General features: G+C 40.9%; 1 protein-coding gene across 3 annotated transcripts; it reads right to left on the bottom strand.

Annotated features, from left to right (window-relative positions):
- Positions 1 to 5,244: 5,244 nt before the first annotated feature.
- LOC308102446 (uncharacterized protein) lies at positions 5,245 to 23,767 on the bottom strand. 3 transcript variants are annotated; one of them, XM_080452168.1, is made up of 9 exons: positions 23,660 to 23,767; positions 18,860 to 18,989; positions 16,980 to 17,123; positions 15,611 to 15,751; positions 14,621 to 14,761; positions 12,603 to 12,749; positions 10,140 to 10,241; positions 9,578 to 9,725; positions 5,245 to 9,493 (listed from the first exon to the last, which is right to left on the bottom strand). In XM_080452168.1, exons 2-9 carry the CDS (start codon positions 18,906 to 18,908, stop codon positions 8,101 to 8,103), a joined length of 2,265 nt encoding a protein of 754 aa, XP_080308294.1. In that variant the 5' UTR covers positions 18,909 to 18,989; positions 23,660 to 23,767; the 3' UTR covers positions 5,245 to 8,100. The 3 variants fall into 3 exon arrangements, with proteins under 3 accessions (XP_080308294.1, XP_080308295.1, XP_080308293.1); XM_080452167.1 differs by having other exon boundaries at positions 5,246 to 9,725; XM_080452169.1 differs by lacking the exon at positions 10,140 to 10,241 and having other exon boundaries at positions 5,245 to 9,725.
- Between the last annotated feature and the right edge of the window lie 638 nt (positions 23,768 to 24,405).

Genomic DNA, 24,405 nt, shown 5'->3' with positions numbered 1-24,405 from the left:
TGCTATTCATTGCGTGCTGCAGTACAGTATATAGGGCTTAAGTGGTTATAACTATGTTATTAGCTAAGAATAACAGATCTACTAACGATTCGGGACAGGTGACCGTGTACAATAGAGCCACAGTCCTCTGTTGCATTCAATGAAATGCAGCAAGTGTTATATTTACTGCAATAAATTGCGGCGCATTGTTTTGTAACTCTAGGTACATATTTAATCATGTAGTTATACTGTATATCGTCTCTGTCGGGTGGAAACCTCCAAAACTATTACTTTTCAGAATAAAAATAAATAAATAGCAAAAGTAGCAGATCTACAAGCAAGTAAAGCGTGGCTTTGGTCTTATTCCTGTATAAGTATTAATTCCATTTCCATGCTCATTGTATGTGAGTGAAGTTGTGCCAGAGCTCATTCTCAACTGTAATTGACCTTGTCTTGGCTGGACTTCTACTAGTCATTTATCTTTTCCTACAGTATAATCTGCCACATAAGACGTTTACTTATTATAAAAATTATAATTTATTACATTTTAATTAAAAAAAAAAAAAAAAAAAAAAAAAATATATATATATATATATACATATTATAGTGATGTCTGTTTTTTAGGTCTGTCCTGTCATCCTTTTATTTGGACTAGCAAAACGGCCCTCTCTCTCTGATAATAGCCCTTGACCCTAACAGAGGCATTTCGTGCATGGCACTCATAGTCCTATAGCCTACCATTATAACTTTACAAAACACTGACTAATATCTCTTCCTCTCCATCCATAATTCCACCTAGGCTGGAACAACCCTGGTTCCAGCTGTCACTTCCAACTCCACCGCAGCGACGACCGCCGCACCTACGACCACCGAACCTACGACCGCCGAACCTACGACCGCAGCACCCACGATAGCAGAACCCACGACCGCAGCATCCACGATAGCAGAACCCACCACCGCAGCATCCACGACAGCAGAACCCACGGCAGCAGAACCCACGACAGCAGAACCCACAACCGCCGCACTCACAACCGCCGCACTCACGACAGCAGAACCGACGACAGCAGAACCCACGACCGCAGCATCCACGACAGCAGAACCCACGACAGCAGAACCCACGGCAGCAGAACCCACAACCGCCGCACTCACGACAGCAGAACCCACGACCGCCACACCCACGACCGCAGAAGCCACGACAGCAGAACCCACGACCGCAGAACCCATCACCGCAGCACCCACGACCGCAGCACCCACGACCGCAGCACCCACGACAGCAGAACCCACGAATGCAGAACCCACGACCGCAGCACCCACGACCGCCACACCCACGACAGCAGAACCCACGACTGCAGCACCCACGACTGCAGCACCCACGACCGCAGAACCCACGACCGCAGAACCCACGACCGCCGCACCCGCGACCGCCGCACCCACGACCGCCGAACCCACGACAGCAGAACGCACGACAGCAGAAACCACGACCGCAGAAACCACGACAGCAGAACCCACGACAGCAGAACCCACGACAGCAGCACCCACGACCACCGCACCCACGACAGAAGAACCCACGACCGCAGCACCCACGACCGCAGAACCCACGACCGCAGAACCCGCGACCGCCGCACCCGCGACCGCCGCACCCACGACCGCCGCACCCACGACCACAGAACCCACGACAGCAGAACGCACGACAGCAGAACGCACGACCGCAGAACCCACGACCGCAGAAACCACGACCGCAGAAACCACGACAGCAGAACCCACAACAGCAGAACCCACGACAGCAGCACCCACGACCACCGCACCCACGACAGCAGAACCCACGACAGAAAAACCCACGACAGAAAAACCCACGACCGCAGCACCCACGACAGCAGAACCCACGACCGCAGAAACCACGACCGCAGAACCCACGACCGCAACACCCACGACCACCGCACCCACGACAGCAGAACCCACGACAGCAGAACCCACGACAGCAGAACCCACGACCGCAGCACCCACGACCGCCAAACCCACGACAGCAGAACCCACGACAGCAGAACCCACGACCGCAGAACCCACGACCACCGCACCCACGACAGCAGAACCAACGACAGCAGAACCCACGACAGCAGAACCCACGACAGCAGCACCCACGACCGCAGAACACACGACAGCAGAACCCACGACAGCAGAACCCACGACCACAGAACCCACGACCACAGAACCCACGACCACAGAACCCACGACAGCAGAACCCACGACAGCAGAACCCACGACAGCAGAACCCACGACCGCCGCCCCCACGACCGCCGCCCCCACGACCGCAGAACCCACGACCGCAGCACCCGCGACCGCAGCACCCGCGACAGCAGAACCCACGACCGCAGAACCCACGACAGCAGAACCCACGACAGCAGAACCCACGACCATAGAACCCACGACAGCAGAACCCACAACAGCAGAACCCACGACCGCGGCACCCACAACAGCCGCACCCACTACCACAGAACCCATGACCACAGAACCCATCACCACAGAACCCACGACAGCAGAACCTACGCCCGCAGCGCCCATGGCAGGGACCACCACAGAGACCTCTGCCGGCACCACAACAACTGTGGACAGTACGACGCACGGTGGAAGCCCTTCAATTAAAGCAGCTCTGTTGAGCTTTGTGGCGCCGTTGCTGCTGTATGTTGTGACACACTGACAGTGGTGTAAAGTAACTAAGTACATTACTCAAGTAGTAGTAAAGTACAGTTTTGAGGTATTTTTGCTTTGAGGCAAATATTGTACTTTTACTCCACTACAATTATTTGAAAAATGTAGTTACTAGTTACTTTGCAGGTATAAATTATTATATTATAAAACATACCACTTAAGCCCTATTTTATACATAGGCTATTTGAAAATACCCGATTTACAAGCTCAAAACGTGTTGCATCGCGACGCATTGTGAGCTTTTAGATCTGCTATTCTCGAAAATGTCAGTATTTTTACTTTTGGTACTTTAAGTATATGTTGATGCCAATACTTTTGTACTTTTACTCAAGTAATATTTTGAACACAGGCTTTTTACTTGTAACAGAGTATTTTTATATTGTGTTTATATTGCTACTTTTACTTAAGTAAAATATCTGAGTACTTCTTCCACCACTGCACACTGAGTAGCTAGATAGAGACACGTGTGGCTGTGCAGGTGTGTTGAGTTGACACTCTGAAGGAGCTGGTAGCTCCTCAGAAAACCAAACCATGAAACACACAGTGCTTTGAACATGTAATAATTGCAGAACCATGAAGCCAGTCTAAACCATGAAGGTTGATGTAGACTTAGTTGCACACCGTAAATAGAATAGACGATCTACAAGCTTGAGCTCGAAGATCTGCCATTTCAGTGTGACGACAACAGAGTTACTTACAAAGTGCAAGATCAGAGTAATAAGCATGAGCCCTAGTTAACAAACACCAGGGGAAATGAGAACTCAGCACTGGCATACGCAGTAAAAGCACCCTCATTTAATGGGTACTGCACATTAACACTGAGGATTTTATTGTGTAGGTACATGTAATCAGTGGGACTGGGAACCGGTGTGGGTAGCAGCACCACCCCTTCAGAGCAGCATATTAGGCATCTGGCCAGGCAGAGTGTTAGACTGCGTTTGCCCAGGTTTTCCGCCACTTCCCTGTTTCGTGGCGGGTTGCGTTGCATGTTTGTGCTCGTAGCGTCAAGTATGAAGGTAAGCCTTTGTTTTAATGATGTAGTGTTATCTGTTTCTAGTTTGATTTATGTAGACATCCTTCAGGTTACTTACGTACATGTTTTCCTTTGTTACACGTTCGTTTAGGAGCACAGAGCCCTGCTTGTGTGGGAGCGTGTGTTTGCACACAGGCTTAGATAAACAAAGGTAGGCTTACTTTGTACTGCAACAGCACAAACATGTTCCTGAATTCGATTTGAATGTTCGACATTCTACAGGTTATTTATGTACATGTTTATCTCTTCTTTGTTAGACGTGCGTCAACGAGCGCCGAACTAGAGCCCTGCTAGTGTGTTTACACACGGGTCTGGAGGTAGGCTAGCTTTTGCATTGCGACAGCACAACCGCTTTTTATGAATGAAATGAGTTCTCACGCTGGTGTATTTTATCATGCAGGCGGTGCTAGGATCGAGCGAACTGTTTGCACCAACGACCTGGGCATTCCCCGATCACCTGTTAACAGGGTATGTGTTAACTTTCATGATAAACATTGTAAAGTACATTGAATGCATTTGACTGGTAATTGTGTACTGGGTATATTATTGTAAAGGTTGGGCTGATGTCGAAGTAGTAGTCAGAATTTGATTCTGATTGCAACCAGACATCAGCCAAACATCTATCCACAAGTGTCCTAGGGGTTGTGGGCATCACTTCCTGTCGATTTCTTTGGATGTCATTGGATTTGATTGGATCAAATTGACAGGAAGTGATGCCCACAACGCCCTAGGAAACGTGTGGATAGCACCAGGGTAAATCGTGAGACTAATTCAATGTTTTTTTTTATTAGTTTTTTTTTTATAGTTTATGCTGCTACGTTTTTTATTTTGTGCTGTACTTAGATTCAGTGCTATAGCCCCTGTGGCACCTGTCCAAAACCAAGAGGTTTAATTAGGCTACAGCCTGAGACAGAAATATACTTGGTTAATGGTTATACGGAAGATTTGCACTTAATTGGCTTAACCAATGAGTACATTTCAGTGCAGCTACTTAGCCAAGCTATTTTATCTGTCTTTTTAGTGGCCCTATGCAATCTACTATTGGACATAGTTTTGACCATTAAAGTAGTTTTGACCATTAGTATGCTTTGTACAATTCTCCTAACTGTGAATAAATTGTCATTTTGTAGTTAAAACCGACCTCTCTGTCTATTCACTCAAACTGAATACTTACTTTTGGGAAACTTAACTACATATTAACTTGGGTCTCCCATCCTGTAATTGGGAGTGGCGTAGTGTGTATAATGTGAGTACTAGTTGACTCCATCTGGTTACATACAGTATACTGTGTGTACTGTACACTTACATAACAACAGAGAGAACTACTGGTTTCTTCAACTTTTGCACATACCCCCGCCAAATATGCTTGTAGATATTTATGGTTGATATATTTTACATTAATGCTCAATAAATATATTTATTCAATACAAGAGTTGTCTGACTGAACTCTAACCGTAACCTTGAACCTTATCATAACTTATGTTAACATGAATGTAACCCTAAAAAACAGGATCCAGTGTCTGCTCCAGCTCCAGTCTCATCAGCACTGCACATACTGTAGTAGCAATTATATACACGTGTCAGCATGCTCCAATAAACGCAGTGCAAGGACACAAAGACATGAGACAGACAGTAGGCTTTCAGGCAGGCTAGGATGACTGAAGAAAATATATCAGATATTTAAAGACAGATAAGCAAAGAGTGTAATGAATGGTCAACCTTGAATGCTTTATAGTTACTTTGTAGATTTTGATTATTACAAAACATACATTAACCAATTCAGCCCTATATTTCAGCCATTTGAAAATAGCCGATGATTGAGCACTTGAACATTTTTATTTTTCATATATTTAAAAAAGAAATAGATATCTTTACTTTATTTGTTTATTCAGACGGGACACCGCATATTAATGAACAATATCAATATAATGTAAATACACAGGATTTAGCAAATATGCTAATTTACATCCGCAGTCCCCACAAAAGAAAAACACATAAAAACAAAAACAGGCAGACAATAGAGTACATTTACATGATATAGGATAAAACAGAGCATAATACATAAATACAAGAACAGGGGTACGGAACAGGTACAAAAAGGTGAAAAGTATATCTATTTAAGGCGAAGACATAAGATCTGAATCTTATGGGAGTGAGCTGGCACTTTTTAGCAAAACAGTTCATCTCATTTGATGTGACAGTGTTGATTTTCACAGCAAATTTTGATTTAGTTTTAGTCATAGTCTTTTGAATAAAATTCAATTTAGTCATATTTTAGTCATCTGAAATGTTTTAGTTTTTGTCTAGACTTAGTCGACTAAATATCATAAGATGTTAGTCCACTAAATCTACAGTTGATTTAGTCGACTAAAATGTATTTTGGCGGGCCTTGATGGCGTCGTAATGGCTGATCTTGCACTTGGATGCATGCTTAAAATAGCAGATCTACAAGCTCACAACGCGTATAGATCTGCTATTTTCAGAGCGCAACACCCGAGCACAACCAAACATAAAATTACTTGTCTTTTAGTTCTACTGGATCTCCCTCACTAACATTTTAGTTTAGTTTTTATTTGTTGATGAAATTGTCAATATATTTAGTCTAAGTTTTAGTCATTATAGCTTAGTTTTTATTTCGTTTTTGTCAGTGAAAAAAGACAAAAAATGTTTTGTCACAAAATCAACACTGTATGTGATACATTGATGGATATGTTTGCATTGAATTTATACCCCTTAATGATTGGGTGAAGTGGGTAGGATTGAGCTCTTCTTCAATTAAGGCAAGTGGCAGCATAAGCTAGTGTGTATAAATGATTGTAACTTTCAATAACCATAACAGCAGTGGTGTAAAGTAACTAAGTACATGTACACAAGTACTGTACTTAAGTACAATGTTAAGGTACTTTTACTCAACTGGAGTATTTCCATTTTTCAATATATTTACTTCTACTCCACTACATCTCAGAGGCAAATATTGTACTTGTTACTCGGCTACTTATCGGCTAATTATTTAAAAGCTTTACTTACTAGTTACTTTGTAGATTTGTATTATTATTACAAAATATACATTAACCACTTCAACCCTATGTATACTTAGGCTATTTGAAAATAGCAACGCGTTGTGAGCTTGTAGATCTGCTATTTTCAAAACATTTGACCATGTAATTTTTTTTAACTTAAAAATGTTTTATGCATGTATGTGCCTTAATTGTTGATTTTTTGTGTATGTAATCTCGACAGCATTGCAAATGAGGGTAAACCTCAATGCTCTTTTCGAGAATAAATAAAGGTTTCAATCAAATGTTGATACATTTGCATAATGTTTAAGTACCAGACTTTTATTTCTAACAGAGTATTTCTACATTGTGGTATTGGTACTTTTACTTAAGAGTAAAATGCGAGTACTTCTTCCACCACTGAATGATTGTAACTTTCACTAACCATAACAGCACAAATAATTGACATGAAATTATCTAAATAAATGTAAAGCATTTGCCCTAATGTCAAGTGGAAGATTACTGAGCTACACAAAAGTGATTTAGTGAAGCTTTATCAACTAAATGAATCCTTTCAAAATCTTTGGATAACGTCATTCAGATGTTAGTGGCGTTATGTCAGCAGAAAATTGCATCATTTGAGTTTTTAATGTTTTATACCAAGTACAACACTGATATATATGACATTTAAAAACAACAGCAGTTGACCCAAAGTGCTTTCCAATCAAAGACGACCAGCAACCTGATAGCCACATACAAGGCAAGTTATAAACAAGTAACTTCCGGTAGAACAGATCAAAAGAACAAATCTATCGGAAAAAAATAATAAAAAAACCAACACATTAAAATGCATGCAGTGTACAGACAAAGTGGAAATAAAACCATTGGACACCCTCTAACAGAACTAAAAGCAAGGTAGAAGAACTGGGTCTTTAGGTTTTCCTGTGTGAATTATCTGGTGTGATTTCAAACTGGTTACAGGCGTAAGGACAGCGTGCTCGGTCGCTCATGTCTGCCGTTTTTAGATAGGGAGATCAGTCGGTTGGAAGGTGTGAAAAAATAGTTGCTGAATGCACCTGAGAGACGACACAGACAGACGGCTACTATGGTGCTAAAAATGGCCTATTGCCCTGATGTCTTTTTCAACAACAAGTTCGCTGCTATCCGATGCTCGACGCTTCCCTACAACTTGCGACCCGACGCGACGCGACAGTGTACCCACCGCCCAAATGCTATACGTTCACACTGGCAGATACAAAAGATACAAAGCCACACCGCATATTTGCATCTTTGTAGCTGAAGTTGAAACCAGCTCAACCTTTTAGTAGCTTTGTAGCTGTTGTAGCTTTTGCAGCAGCTACAAACGTAGAGTGTATCTTTGCATCTTTATGTCGCCGGCTTCCTTTGAAAATGAATGGTAGACTGTGTCTTTGTAGCTGCCATTGTGTACACAACTTTAGGCCTCTCTTTGCGAGTTCTAGTGTGAGTTAAGTGGTGCACCTTGAGATTACACAATGTAGTGAACCATTTCCCACACTGGACACAGAAAAAGGGCTTCTCTCCAGTGTGACTTCTTAGATGTGCTTTCAGATTACTAAGATGAGAGAACGTTTTCTCACACTGGTCACAGCCGTGAGGCTTCAGTCCAGTATGAATTACTTGGTGTCTTGTGAGATTTGTCTTTACATTGAATTTTTTACCACACTGGTCACAGCCGTAAAGCTTCTCTGTAGTGTGTACTCTCTTGTGTACTTTGAGGTTTGCACTTGTAATGAACCTTTTCTCACACTGGTCACAGCCGTAAGGCTTCTCTCCGGTGTGAATTCTATGGTGTCTTTTGAGGTGAGACCGAACCTTGAACTTCTTCCCACATTGGTCACAGCAGTGAGGCTTCTCTACATTGTGGGTTTTCAGGTGTTTTTTGAAATTAGGCAACATAGCAAACTTTTTCCCACACTGGTCACAGCAGTAAGGCTCCTCTCCAGTGTGAATTCTCTGGTGTTGGTTGAACAGATTCAATTCATTGAACATTTTTCCACATTGGTCACACGTAAAGCGTTTCTCTCCGGTGTGCATTCTAATGTGCGCCACAAGGTGCTGCTTTTGCCTGAATCTATCCCCACATTGGTCACAGCGGTAAGGCTTCTCTCCGGTGTGAATTCTCTTATGCGTATTGACATGAGTCAAGAATCTAAACGTTTCCCCACACTGGTCACAGCTATAAGGTTTCTCTCCAGTGTGAATTCTCCGGTGTGCTTTGAGGTAAGACTTATCACTGAATCTTTTCTCACATCCGTCACAGCCGTAGGGCTTCTCTCCGGTGTGAATTCTCTGGTGTGCTTTGAAACTACCTAGTTGAGCGAACCTATACCCACACTGCTCACAGTGGTAAGGTTTTTCTCCTGTATGGACAAACATGTGTCGTTTAAAGGGTGTTCTATACGGAAAACTCTTCCCACATATTTCACAGATGAACGGCTTCACTCCGGTGTGAAGCTTCTTGTGTTGTCTGAAGCCAGATTTTGTTGTGAATGTTTTATCACATTGTTCACAGTAAGGCTTAGAGTGACGTTTCTGGTGAAATGTTAGATGAGTCATTTGAGCGAAACTTTTCCCACACTCGTCACAACAGTAAGGTCTTTCTGCAATATGCATGACACGGATGTGTCTTTTTAAGGCTGAATGCCGAGATAAACGCATCCCACATACTTCACAGCTGAACGGCCTCTCTCCAGTGTGAACATTCTTGTGGTCTATGAGGGTGGATTTTTTTGTGAAACTTTTACCACATTGTTCACAGCGGTGAGGCTTCTCTCCAGTGTGCGTTCTCTTGTGTTCTTTTAGAACATCCAGTCTACTGAACTTTTCCCCACATTGTTCACAGCTGTAAGGCTTCTCTCCGGTATGAATTCGCTGGTGTACTTTGAGATAATAAATTGAGACGAAGCTTTGTCCACATTTCTCACAGCGGTGCTGTCTTGGTTTAACTGAGGACAGGGCAGGAGGGGTATCTGAGATAGAAAACATAGACCTGATAAGAGCAGATTCATGCATCGCATGCATCAGCCTTTAAGTTCAGAGGCTTCATTAACTCATTCAGTGCCCAGCTTATTTGTGGAATTGCCACAGCCAAAAAAAAAGTGCTTAGGAGCCGTTTTTCAGTAAGAAGTTAAACAAAGAGTGAATGGAGCAGCAACTCTTCAAATCATCATATCTTGGGTTCTGAACGTTTTACGTTTTAGACGTCCAGTGGCACTCGGGGCTTATATGCCACTGGACGTTTTAGACGTCCAGTGGCACTGAATGAGTTAAGTACATTCTATTCAGAAATATGGCATTGTGTCTACATCCTTGACAAATCGACTTAGAAGTGAAAGATGAGGGACAACATAATAAAGCAAAGAAACAGAGAGCATGAAACTCACTGAGGTCCTTGTGGTCTCCATGTTCCTTCTGTTTAATAGAAACAGACCTGGCTGTGTCTGGAGAGTTCATCTTCACCTGCAGTCTGGACTCCATAGACTGGTCTGGAAGGAAGGAATTGAAATTCCATTAATTCAGTATGTAGTCAACTTTTACAATAACAGACTTTGATGGATCAATAGACTTGGTCAATAACTTGTGTATTCATTCAGCAGCTGCTTTTCTTTTTTTTGTTATTATCAGGAGAGACAATACATTATTTACATATTGAGACAGCAGCAACAAAAGAATAAGAAAAGTAAAGCAAAACAAAAAACAGACAGAAAATAAAAAATCAGAAGTAATCAAAGAGAAATATACAAACATGAAAGAACAGAAGAATGTACAATATGTATCCTCACACATACACTGTAACACAATATATATATATATATATATATATATATATATATATATATATATATATATATCCACACACATACCGCACATTCAGGCTATCAAATTACACATAATACAAATCTCTTTATAAAATTATAAATCGTATCATAACTCAAGCAGCTGCTTTTTTTGATCATCATGCAATGTGCAGAGCAAGTGCACTAATCCCACTTAATGAAGAGATATCTTGTGTGCAACTGGAACATTTGTCCAAAAAGTGGTATTACTAGCGTGAATGACGCCTCCTTTAGATGGGAATTTACATTTACCTCCCCTTATGGTCTCCCGATAGATTTTACTTTCAGGCCAGTAATGAAAGAAACCAGGATGGTGTCAGGAAAGAAACCAGGATGGTGTCAGGGCATTCCACATTTTGGTGGCAGAGTAGTAGAATGACAATTGTCCCTCTAGTGTTGTGGCTGTGGGTGTCACAGTAGTGACAGGTAGGAGGGTATTGAGGGCACTGTCCCTTTGACTATCTTAAATACCAATCCCATTGATATTTGCTTAACCACGTCTGAATGAGGGCTCCAGCTATAGTCTTGACAGCACTTTTGTTTGTTAAGAGGAAATTCTGCCCAAAAATCTTTGATTGAGTTTCTTAATAACTTTTGATGCCATTTTTACACTTTTGTCAAGAACACAGCTTCTGAGATTACAATATTGTCAACTCTGACTTTGAAATCGTTTGAATTACAAAGGGTATGTTTGGACCCAAAAACAATGAATTGTGTTTTACGACAGTTTGTTATCGGAAAGCCAAGTGCGGATTTTGACGCGTTCAGAACTGAGGGCTTCCTCAACTTGCATCGTGTCCTCGCCCAAGACCAGGAGTGCTGAGTCATCAGCTTTCATGTCGTTAATGCAGTGTTAAGCAGCAAATTTTGATTTAGTCTTAGTCTTTTGAATAACACACCATTTAGTTTTAGTCCTATTTTAGTCTTCTGAAAACTGTTTAGTCTTAGTCTTTTGAATAACACACCATTTAGTTGTAGTCCTATTTTAGTCCTCTGAAAATTGTTTAGTCTTAGTCTAGTCTAGTCGACTAAATATCAAAACCTTAAGTCTTTTAGTCTTAGTCTTAGTCAAAAACTATTACACTGCAGCAAATTCTGATTTAGTCTTAGTCTTAGTCTTTTAAATCACACACCATTTAGTTTTAGTCCTATTTTAGTCTTCTGAAAATTGTTTAGTCTTAGTCTTAGTCTTTTGAATCACACACCATTTAGTTTTAGTTCTATTTTAGTCTTCTGAAAATTGTTTAGTCTTAGTCTTAGTCGACAAAATTAACACTGCGTTAATGTATAGAATGTATAGATGGTCCTAGTATGCTTCCGTGGGGAACCCCACAGTTCACTGGGAGGGACGAGGACAGGGTTCCATTGACATCAACCACTTGTTCTCTTCCGTCAAGGTAGGATTTCATCCAGTTCACAGATGTGTTATCAAAACCGATCGCCTTCAGCTTTTGGAGGTCCAGCATGACCATGCCGCAGCATTTGCCCGAGTCTACTTCGCGTCTGATGTAGTCGGTCAAACACAGTAGGCAGGTGTCGGTGGAGCCAGATTGAAATTCAAACAGCGTTTTTCATTCTGCGAGGTAACTACTGATCTGATCGTGAATTAATCTCTCTATAACCTTTGAGATGGAACAAAGGATGGAAACATGGCGGCAATTGTCAGGTTCTAATTTCTTTCCTTTTTTATACAGAGGGATTACTCTCGCCAGCTTGAATTATTGTGGGACGTGACATTGGCAGATGGATACATTTGTAATGTGGGCTACCATTGGAGCAATAGAGACGGCTGTTTTTCAGAAAACTTAGGTCAGGATTTAGAAAGCGTTTTTAGAATCGGCCTCAGGTCTAAAAGGGTTAATAAAATAATCAAAATAAAAAAAAATTAATCCTGCCAAACAATTATGTCACTGGTAGGCGGGTTTCTGAATTATATGAAGTGGGTCAAGTCGTCCACATGCAGTAGTAGTTACCCAAAGCCTGTGCAGAGTAAAACAGTACATACTGTACCTATTCTGTGTCTGTGTAACTTGATCACTGGTTTCAACATGGTGGTCTGCTTCGCTGCTACAACTCTGTTCTTCACACTCTGATGGAGAACTTTAGGATGGCTGTCGTTAGAGCTGGATGTCAAATGTTGTTTTAACAGCCCCGGATCTAAAAGAAAAATAATAAATAAATGAGAAAATAAGAATAATACAAAAAAATAGCCCTGATCTATTCATATGTCATTCCAGTCTTGCATTTAAGTCCTCGATATTGTTGATCAAAAACATAAGTATGTTTTGGGTCCTCCGTGTGTCATCCACGGGCACAACACCAGAGGGAGCGCCACTGATCTCATTCCCCCCAGCAGGCATGCAAACAGACCAGGGGTGAAAAAGGTGACAAGATCGAATTGTTTGTAGGCCAAAAAAAAGTTTTAGGGGGTGGGTACACCACAGTGTTAAGCTATAGTATAGAGTTGCAGTTTTCTTCAGATAAAGCCAGACATCCAGGCTGGCATATTTTTGGCATATCTTTTCTTTGACACATTGTAAGCTTTAAAGCTTGTAGATCAGCTATTTCAGCTATTTATTTATTTTTAAGTATAAAATGATTAAATACACAAATAAATCATTGTATATTTAAGTTATTTGTCATGTCTGCCCTGTGCAATTTTTTATTACGAATCCTATAATTTGTATTCATATGTTCCAAAGTTCAATAGGGATGGAGCTCGAAAACCGAGCCCACTATAAACCCGGGCTTGAATTTATCGAGACCCGGGTATCGATAAGCTTTAGGCTTGTCGAGCCTGTTATCGAGTGGCCCATGACGTCATGTCTAAACTATCAAAACAAGAGGCGAAATAAATCTAATCACCCACGCTGGCACAAACATGTTGGTCTAAAAGTGTATTAATAGCTGCAAGTTGTGCCAAACAGCGCTGCCCGAGGAAACAAGGAAGAGGACTTTTATTGGCTCACTACATCACTATTTTAAGGGGGCTGTAAGCGTCCATTTGGTTCCATTTCTACACTCGGATAGTTGCGTCGTTGTTGTGTTTACATGTGCGGTGCAGCGGTGAAACAATGGCGTTAACGAGTGAAACGCTCAAAAGTTTCACTCGTCCTCTTCTACCCAAGGTAGCAAGTCTCCGTTGACAATTTTAATAATCCAATTGATAATAATCCGTTTGGGATCTCCCTGTGAATGAATAACTAGTGTCGCCTGGCGTGTCCGTCTTCTCAGTCTATCGTTGCCGAAAATGGCAGATCTACAAGCTCACAACGTGGTGCGAACAGAGTCAAAAGACGCAGTGTGAGATTGGAGATCGGCTATGTTTGGTGTGTGACACCGTCGTACGATGAAGTATAAATTACACTTTTAAAGTGACAGTACACACATTAACCGTTTCTTCAATATTATTTTCCAAAAGTAAAAAGGTCACTTGCCTTCTGTCTGTTAGAAAAGTATTTGAAGGCCCTAGTAAAATGTAGTGCGAGTGATATATTTTGGTTAAAGAAAAAAATATATATATGCATTTTTTGTTTATAAAGAGTTGAAGAGACATGGAGATGTTATAGTAATTATTACAATACTATTCATAATATAAAGCCATTTAACACTTATTGCACATTATATGAATGGTTGTTTTAATGATAGGCAAAAATATGTTTTACTTTTGTCATCTTCATTTAATTTTAGATAGTGGTCAGCCACAAACTCACAGTCACAACTGGCCAATAAAAAAAGATTCCGGTTCTGTTCAGATTTTTTCGTCTCACCTCTTTTTTCTTAATAATAGAAAAAGATCAATAGTGGGCTCGATAAAAGCTCAGCTCAATAAGCAGGATCGATAAGGTGCTCATTATCAATAAAAATGAACGAGCTCCATCCCTAATGTTCAATGTCAAAAACACAATTAAATCGTTAATCGCAATTATTTGTATGACAATTAATCGTCAAGTTGACGATTCATTGTAATCGTGACAGCCCTAACTATGACATCATATTGAGTAATGTTATAGTGAAACAGTACATACCTATTCTGTGTAACTTGATCACTGGTTTCAATATGTTGGTCTGCTTCACTGCTACTACTCTGTTCTTCACACTCTGACGGAAACCTTTAGGATGGGTGTCGTTAGAGCTGGATGTCAAATGTTGTTTTAACAGCCCCGGATCTAAAAGAAAAAGAATAAATAAATTAGAAAATAATAATAATAACATAAATAGCCCCAGATCTTTCACTCTCACTCTGACGGAAACCTTTAGGATGGCTGTTGGCAGGCCTGGGTACCAAATGATTTTTTAAATGCTCTGGATCTAATGAGTAATAAAAAATGAATAGATTACCAAAGAATAGTAAATAAATGCCCGTAAGTGAACCTGACCCGCCCACTTTACCGAGGAGGCATCAGAGTTGACTTGTGTGGACTGGCTATTCAATAATAGCAGATATACAAGCTCATTACAAGCGCAGTGCTATGAGCTTGTAGATCTGCTTTTTTTTTTTTTATCATGAGAATTTGGCAAATCTTTGAATATATATATACTTTTTTAAAGTGAACATTCTTAACTCAAATCTTTGCTTTTGGAGGTCCCTGGAACAAAATATTTTCAGATGGGGGTCCGCGACCAAATACATATAATTTTCGAGGTCCTTCAAATGAAATGGTTTGAGCACCACTGATAAAGAAACTTTTTTTCAGAAAACCGTTAGAAGACTTAGAAGACATTTGTAGAATCGGCCTCAGGTCTTAATGGGTTAACACAGCTAATTATCCATGATGCATTTTGCACTAACACCACGCAGCCACTTGGAAAACGGCGGACACAGACCGTGGTCGCAACGTTAATAACTGAAGACAGTTATTAAGATAGTGAGAATAGCCCATCTACAAGCTTGTAGATCTGCTATTTTCACTACTTTTGTGTGACACTCTTGTATGATGAAGTAGGGCATATTTTGTTTACGAGAAAAAAACATAACAATTTGAAACACAGGGATGTTATAGTAAAACAATACATACCTATTCTGTGTAACTTGACCACTGGTTTCAACATGAGGGTCTGCTTCGCTGCTACAACTCTGTTCTTCACACTCTGATGGAAACCTTCAGGATGGGTGTTGTCAGGCCTTGGTGTCAAATTCTTTTTTAAATGCTCTGGATCTAAAGGGGGGGGGGAAGAAAAGACCAAAGAATAGTAAAGAAATACGTGGAAGTGAACATGATCCGCCCACTTTACTGAGGATGCATCAGAGTTGACTTGTGTGGACCCAAGAAAAAAAAAAAAAAGGAAAGACATGCCATATCCGGTTTACTTCTCGTATCTGGGTGACGTAGGTGGACGCCTTTTTAGGAGACCAAAATTAGGTGGGAGTCTATTCATTTCAATGGGAGAAGTGAACGTGAACACAGCTTCTGAACTATTCTTTAGCTCCATGGTCACTGAACTAAACATTGGACCAAAATCGCCACGAGTCACAAAATTTTCCGAACATTTTGACACTCAAAAGAGTTTCAGACGGACAGATCAGGATCAAATCAACACCACCAGTACACATAGGACATTCGCGAGATCTGCCATCAGACGGCACCCACTTACTCACTTAGGAGACCATTTGTATGCCATTTGTGTACCATATCGCCTCTAGTGACTACAATTGGGATGGCATGTCTTTCTAAATCCACCATCTTTGACTTATTTTTTTAAATATATTTTTATCCCACGATTTTGAAACTTTTTTTCACCCAATGCCAATTATGAGTGATCCTGGTGATCCTGGGCGCTACACTCCCCCCACCAGCCTAGGGAGTCCAGGGCCGAGGTCATGCCTCCTTCAATGCATCTTTGACTTAAAACAAAGCACAAATCCCATAATGCATTTCACACCAACACCACACAGAAATGTTGTTAAGCGAGAATCCTGTATAAACTTAAAATCTGTGGTCATTTATCAAAATAAAGCCTGGTTGAAGATGCACTCCAAAGTTTTCTGGCCAAGAGCAGCCTTATTGCAGCCAGTCCTTTAAGAAATGTCCTCTGGTTCTGATGTCTTTGTAGTTGTTAAACATTAAATCTAATTTGTTGTGGGTAGTAGTCTCAGCACATTTTGGAGATTATACTGCCTCAGTCTGCATAATGTTTGATTCATGTTTAACTCTCTGTGTGTGCAGTTAATGTTTAATCTAATTGAAGGGTTTCTGGAGGTTCAGGAAAGACTTTTTTGAGACCAATTTATCAATAACAAGAAAGTACTCAATCATTGGTTTGCGTTCATCATTAAAACAAACCACAATCATTGACTTGTGTTAATCATTCATTACATTTACATGTATACACTGTTAAAGATGAATAACCCCCAGGGGAGACGTAGCCTCAATTAAAAGCACGCACCTGGATTGTTGACAGACTCTCCTCCAGCTGTCATTTTCATGAGCAAGGCCACCTGCTGCCGCTCGGAGAGCGGGTGATTCCCGGCCCGGATCCCTGGCGTCCCCATAACATTCTGGGTGTTGGTAGGCTCCGGACCTTGCTTCTCTGTAGAGAGAGGGGCAAAAAACGATTGCAAGAATGGCATGGGCAAAAAACGATTGCAAGAATGGCATAATAATAATAATAATAATAATAATAATAATAATAATAATAGAGTAATCACCTGGGCACTCATTTAAAAATGATATTTTATGGTTAAAACAAAAAATGTATATATATATTATTTTTACGTTAAAGCTCTATATTCAATAGAGTAATCATTGCATTCTCCCTGTCTCTCTAGCTCTTTAATAAACCGAAAAATAAATGTTCAGATGGGTTGCCAATGTTATCCAATCGGAAGAGAGTACCCTTTTATCGGCCTAGGTTTTTTTGTGTTACAGTTCCAATTTCTTTGTGTCATCGCCTTCAGTTTCACATGTTTATCCTGTATCCTGTGTGAGTTCTCTATACTGATTGGGGGAGAAATGGTATCCTGACCTGAAATTATATTTTCTGTTTACTAGAGAGCTGGAGAGACATGGAGACTTGTGTTAATGAAAAAACACTATAGCATGGTTTTTATTTTATCAGAATATAGAGCAACACGTATTTAACAAAAAATATCACTTACTGCACCTTTAAGTTACACAGTCGGTGAGTGTATGTCATACATACATTTTTTTTTAAAATATAAGAGTAAATATATTTACATTTATAAATGATAAAATCTGCATTGAACATGATACAGTGGATGAGGTGAGATGGCGACATCATAGAGAACACTGCAGTTCCAATCAGTGTTGCCATGTCCACTTATTATAAGCTTATTTTCACGTTTTTGTTGAAAATAGCAGCTCTACAAGCTCACAACGCGTTGCATCAGGATGTATTGTGAGCTTGTGGATTGTCTATTTTCAAATACCAGATGTATATAGGTTTAAATACTGATCGTGATGCTATATTAACTAACTTTGCTGCATGTGTGTGTGTGTCTGTGTCTGTGTCTGTGTCTGTGTGTGTGTGTGTGTGTGTGTGTGTGTGTGTGTGTGTGTGTGTGTGTGTGTGTGTGTGTGGCCTGTAGTCACTTCTTTTGGGCTTGTTTTCGTAGACCTGGTTGCTTGTAAAAACTGGCAACACCGGTCGAGGCGATCTTGCAAGCCTGAACTTTTGAGAAACAGCCAGTCAGCCATTGTCCCTTTAAGGCTTTAAGGGAGAGTAACTGGTTAGCTGGTATGTATGATGTCATTTTACTGCGCCTTTAGGCAGTTGTTATTGTGGTGAGCCAAAACAACGGCCCCCAGGAGGATTATTGAAGCTGCCGTGGAAGCTGGTATTGCTCGACTTCTGCATTTAAAACCACAGTTAAAAACGCTATTGCGCATGCTTCTATCATTCGTCTGAAACCCTACACCTGCTCGCTGCTCTAATCCCGTGGTTCTCAACCTGTGGGTCGGGACCCCGCACGCGCGGGGGTCCCCACAGTAAAGTGACAATTTAAGGAATTTTAAGACCTTTTTAATAACTGAAAAAAAGAAAAGGAAATGAAAAAAGATCAATACTGCATTAATAGTAATCAACAAACTATAGTATAAAAAAACTGGTCAAACATTGGCCAAATTGTCAAATAATATAAGAAAGAGGGAAAACATTTGAAATGCTTGTCAGGGTGGGGGGGGGGGGGGTCACGGCCTAAAAAGGTTGAGAACCACGGCTCTAATCTTCGGCATTTGGGCACCAATTAGTATTACATACCTATTAAAACTAAATGTTTACAGTGAACATAGTAAAACAGTACATACCTATTCCGTGTAACTTGGTCTCTGCTGGTTTCAACATGGTGGTTTTCATCACTGCAACTCTTGTTCTTCTTCACACACTGATGGAAAACGGATGGGTGTCGCGCCAAATGTTTTATGAATAGCTCCGGATCTAAAAAAACAAAAACAGAATTTTTTTTTAAAAACCCGGATCTAGTAATCAGTCATTATCTGTCAATCATGCACTAAGGCCCTCGAATACGGTTGACCAAAAACGCAGTGCATTTTGGGTCCTCCTCCTCCTCCGAGAGAGAGAGAGAGAGAGAGAGAGAGAGAGAGAGAGAGAGAGAGAGAGAGAGAGAGAGAGAGAGAGAGAGAGAGAGAGAGAGATGGCGCTAAGCCAAGAATAAACAGACCAGGAAATGTGTTTCCTGCTCCTTTCTCTCCCCTGCATGTATGAATGTGCGCTCTGTGTGTGTGTGTGTGTCACTTTAAAACACTTCTAGGGAATACAAAAGGCCTAAGTAAGTAAAGTAATTACTAACTTCCATACAGATGTTTCCCACATGGTGCTCAACATCCACACACTACATCTGTCAACTCTTACACGGCTTCCGTAATATTTTAATCCACATAAAGACAGCGTCCCAAAAAACAGTGTCATGGTCTGATTATTTCAGACAATGTTGCAATAACAATACAATGCTACAATTGAACTTAAACACGGCAACATATCAGTTGTCCTAGTTTCATTACATTCCTATCTTACAGGAATAACGACGTTATTACCTGAAAATCTGAAGGAATGTGTACATATGTCACTCTGCGGAAAGTACAGAATCACACGTTTCTCCGAGTTGCATCAGTAGGATTTCACTTCCTGGTTGGTTAGCTTACAAGGAAGGTAAATCCTTTGTTGGCTACAGTGTTGCCAGATTTTGCGAGAGAAGTAAGCAACCCGGACCCGGTCTATGAAAACAAGCCCAAGAGAAGCGACCAGGCCAATAGTTCCCAAACTGGAGATCCAGGGGGTCCACAAATATTACGTAAGAAAGAGGCAAGGCAAACACTGTGAAAATAGTCGATCTACAAGCTCACAACGCCTCGCAGTGCGAGGCGTTGTGGAACCGAGTCAAACTAAATGTAATGTCTACAAGTGCTTGTCAGGGTGGGGGTTCAAATATGATCATTTTGGGGGGTTGCGGCCTGAAAAGTTTGCGAACCCTTGGACTAGGCCATCGAGCTCTTTAAACCAATGCATCGGCTATTTGAAAATAGCAGATTTACAAGCTCACAACGCGTCGTAATGTGACACGTTGTGAGTTTGTAGATCTGCTATTTTCTAACAAATAATCTTGGGGGAAAAAAGTGCAAATATTTGATTTAAAAAAAAGAAATTAACAATTCAAATCTGGTACAGACAAGGGTCCCTGGCACAAAATATTTTTAGATGGGGGGGGGGGGGGTGTTCCGTGGACAAATACAAAGAACCACTGGGTTGAACAACATTAGGAAGCAAGGCCAAAAAAGCAACTACACTTTACTTGAGAAACAAGCCCAAAAAAACCTAGCCCGCAACAAAACTAAAGCCCAAAGTCGCTTATAGTAAGCAGGCATGGCAACGCTGGTTAGCTATCACACACACAGTATAATTCCTACTACTGTTGGGAGGTGGATATATGACCGGTTTTCTGACCTTTCTGTTCGCTGCTGCCTTTGACTGAGTTACTTTTCTTTTTCTTTCTCTTCTGCTCTTCAATTGTAACTGTTATTCTTTTCTTCTTTTGTTTTTATACATCCTAATGTAATTGTATAATTGTGTTTCCTTTGCTTGATGTTCTGTGTAAAGCACATTGAATTGCCTCGTTGTTGAAATGTGCTATAACAATAAAAATGCCTTGCCTTGCCTATTATGAGTGGTTCTCAAAGTAGCACCTGGGGACCCCCAGGGGTCCTTCAGGGGGGTTACAGGAGGTCCCAAAAAAATGTATAAATATCATAAAAATCTATGTAACCACTTTAATATATAGAAACACACATGCACACACACGTTGTAAGCTTGTTGATCTGCTATTTTTAAAATAATCTGGAAACATTTTTGAAAAACACAAATCTTGTCCTGGGGTCCCTGGCACAAAATGTTTTCAGATGGGGGTCCGCCGTCAAATACATATTAATTTAGGGGTCCTTTGAGAACCGCTGGCCCATATGATCTCTCCATTAATGAACAGATTATTCCTCTGTAATACTGGGTTCAATTGGGAGTGTTACAATCCTTGCACTGGCCTGGGTCAGTGGGTCATAGTGTTGAATTTTGACAGCAAATTTTGATCCAGTTTTAGTCATAGTCTTTTGAATCAAATTCCATTTAGTTTTAGTCATATTTTAGTCATCTGAAATGTTTTACTGTTAGTCTAGTTTTAGTCGACTAAATATCATAAGATTATAGTCGACTAAATCTACAGTTGATTTAGTCGACTAAAATGTATTTTGGCGGTGTCGTAATGGCTGATTTTACACTTTGTTTCATGCTGAAAATAGCAGATCTACAAGCTCACAATGTTGGATGATCTGCTATTTTCAGAGCGCAACACCTGAGCGCAACCAAACATAAAATTACTTGTCTTTTAGTTCTACTGGATCTCTTCTCCAATACATTTTAGTCTAGTTTTTATTTGTTGACAAAATTGTCAATATATTTAGTCTTATAGCCTATATTTAGGCTTTAGACATCGTAGCTTAGTTTTTTATTTCGTTTTTATTTAGTTTTCGTCAGTGAAAGGTAGTCGACAAACATTTTTCGACGAAATCAACACTGGACTGGGTCATACAGTATTTGCACTCACTATAAGGCAGGATGTTGCTATAATAATGACCAGCTGTATTGAATGGGTAGATCGGTGTGGTTTCTCAAAGTTGGGTTAGGGGTACTCCCGGTGGTCCTTGTCTGAGAAGGTTCCAGGGGTCCCCATGCAGCAAAGGTTTAACCCCAGCATTTGAAACCCTATATACGTCAGCTATTTGAATCTTCAAGCTCACATTTTTGGGGGGTGAATTATCCCTTTAACGTGAAAGTGTCTGAGAACCACGTGTCTCTCATGAAGGCCTACTCTCAGGACTGAAAGTATGTGAGAGATAGAGTGGGGGAGGGGGGATGTGAGTCATACATAAAAATGTGACTGAGAATAGGACAGGGCCAATTGTGTTCTTTCCAAGGCTTAGACGGAGAGCAAACAAAATGAAGAACCGAGTATGGCATTACTGGGAGGTTCATCAATTTTGAAAAACTGGAAATATAAACAAAAAATAAGTATTTTACCGAACAGCATAAGGCAGTGGTTCTCAAACCTTTTTCAAGTCCCTAATCCGCAGCCAAGTGTATTTGGCTGCGGACCCTAATCGGAAAAATGTTGTGCCAAGAACCCCATACAAGATATTTGTGGCGTTAACAAGATTTTTTTTTAAACAGCTGATGTATATACGTATATAGGGCCCTGTGGGTCCCCAGACCCCACTTTTAGAACCTTGCATTAGACCACGGACCACCATAACTCTGAGAGTGTAAAATGGAACCAAAAAGGACGTAAGGGTCCATTTGGTTCCATTCTCAGAGTTACAGCCCCATAAAGGGTTGGTTGCTAACTATCTATCATTTATCTGGGGACAACCCTGGAACCCTGGTGTATTCTTTATCAGATATTAACCACTTAAATAATATTTAGTATACTTTAGTATTTAGTATAATATAATATTTATACTTAGTAAACGTGACCTTTGGCTCTGTACAATTTATTTTAAATCTACACCAAACCTCTTGAACATAGCCGATCTACAAGCACACAATGTGCTTGTAGATAGGCTATTATCGGTGAATGTTCCCCTCAGAATAAGGATGCTAGGGTTCAAGTGCTTAATGTAAAAAATAAATAAAAAGTTCCTGTCACACAAACATTTGTCTGTAGTAACTATGAGGACCCCCAGGGGTCCCGGACCCCCTGTTGAAGACCCTGCTTTACAGTAAGCAGGTATATGAGCTTCTTTCATTACAGGTTGACAGTTTTCTTACAGCTGACCAGGTAACTATAATGTAGCAACAAAGTCCAATACTGTTCTACAACAGTGGTTCTCAACTTTTTCAGGCCACGAACCCCCAACATAATCATATTTCAATTGGGGACCCCCACCAAAATAATCATAATTGAACGGGGGACCCCCCCCCCCCCCCACCTTGATAAGCACTTGAAATTGTTGGAGTTGAGGCATTCCATTTAGTTTGACTGAGTGAGTGCCACAGATAAATATTGTGTTGTTTTTGCCTCCTCTTATTATTTAACAATTTGGCCAATGTTAGACAAGTTTTTATAGTATAGTTTGTTGATTTCTTTTGATGCAGTCATGGTCTTTTTTCATTTAATTTATTTGTAGTCAACAAAGCCTAACTAAGGCTAAAAGCCAGTTTTTCCCTAGCCTCACATTATAGCCAGACTTTCAGAGACTTTGAAAAGGTCTTAAAAGTCCTTACATTGTCCCTTAACTGTCACCTGGGACCCCCTGGGACCCCCCTCCCGACCCACAGGTTTCACCAACAGTTATCATTATTACTTACAGGCAATAATACAGCACATAATGGTAGAAGCTTATACAGTATGTGGCAGCCCTGAAACATGACAGTCATGACGCTGACAGACCGTCATGTGAACCATGGATAGACCAGAGATATGTGGAAACATGGAAAACAACAAGAATTCTCTCAAGTCAACAATAATGTCGAACAGACCTCCACTCTAATAACATAATACACATTTTGTCGTATATGGCACTGTTTAACCTTATGATACTCACGGATAAAACTACTCCGAGGTTTGGACGAGGACAAACTAGCACTCACACACACGCGATATATTATAACTGTAACGCTATTCAACCGAAGGTAGCTCAGTCAGAAGAAAGTAATGGAGGATGAATACCAAAACGCTCGCCCCAAAACACAGTCCCCCCGGGGAAAATCCGGCAACCTCGGAACGGTCGCCAGTCGCCACCTGGTAGCCTTAGCTGTAGTATACAACCCTCGTAGACGTATTTATGATTCTGACGTTTTCAATCTACGAGAGTTGTAGGGTGCACTTCCCATAGTGACCTGGACTTTCTGCACTATGCCCCGTAGACACTCCAAACATTGTACAAAATGAAATAAAGGTGCTTACCGCCGAGCCCCAAATGTTAACTGGGTCTACGGGGTAGTAGTTTAATGTAATAATCGATATCTTTCCATAAAGAAGTGTTTTAATGCCGCCTCTGGCCGATTCTGTCGGAAGTTCCCAATGGGCGGTAGTGACGGGTAGTGACGGGGCGCATCCGGTGGAACCCGGAATTACACTAAATGTAAACAGGAAGTAAACGAGGGTTAAAAAATGGCGTTCGGCCACAGACGACATTAAAACACTTCTTCATTGAAAGATATGGATTATTACATTACACTACTACCCCGTAGACCCAGTTAACATTTGGGGCTCGGCGGTAAGCACCTTTATTTTCATTTTGTACAATGTTTGGAGTGTCTACGGGGCATAGTGCAGAAAGTCCAGGTC

The sequence above is a fragment of the Gymnoscopelus braueri genome (genome assembly GCF_963280865.1).
Source record: "Gymnoscopelus braueri genome assembly, chromosome: 15".
Taxonomy (NCBI): domain Eukaryota; kingdom Metazoa; phylum Chordata; class Actinopteri; order Myctophiformes; family Myctophidae; genus Gymnoscopelus; species Gymnoscopelus braueri.
Note: the sequence above shows the minus strand (reverse complement) of the source record. Positions and strands in the feature narration are given on the sequence as shown.

Coding starts and splice junctions, on each gene's coding strand:
- LOC308102446 (XM_080452167.1), bottom strand. CDS start 18,908: ATGAAAACCACCATGTTGAAACCAGCAGAGACCAAGTTACACGGAATA. Junction 17,124..18,859: donor GACCAAGTTACACGGAATAG/GTATGTACTGTT, acceptor CTCTCTCTACAG/AGAAGCAAGGTCCGGAGCCT. Junction 12,750..14,620: donor GATCAAGTTACACAGAATAG/GTATGTACTGTT, acceptor TTTTTCTTTTAG/ATCCGGGGCTGTTAAAACAA.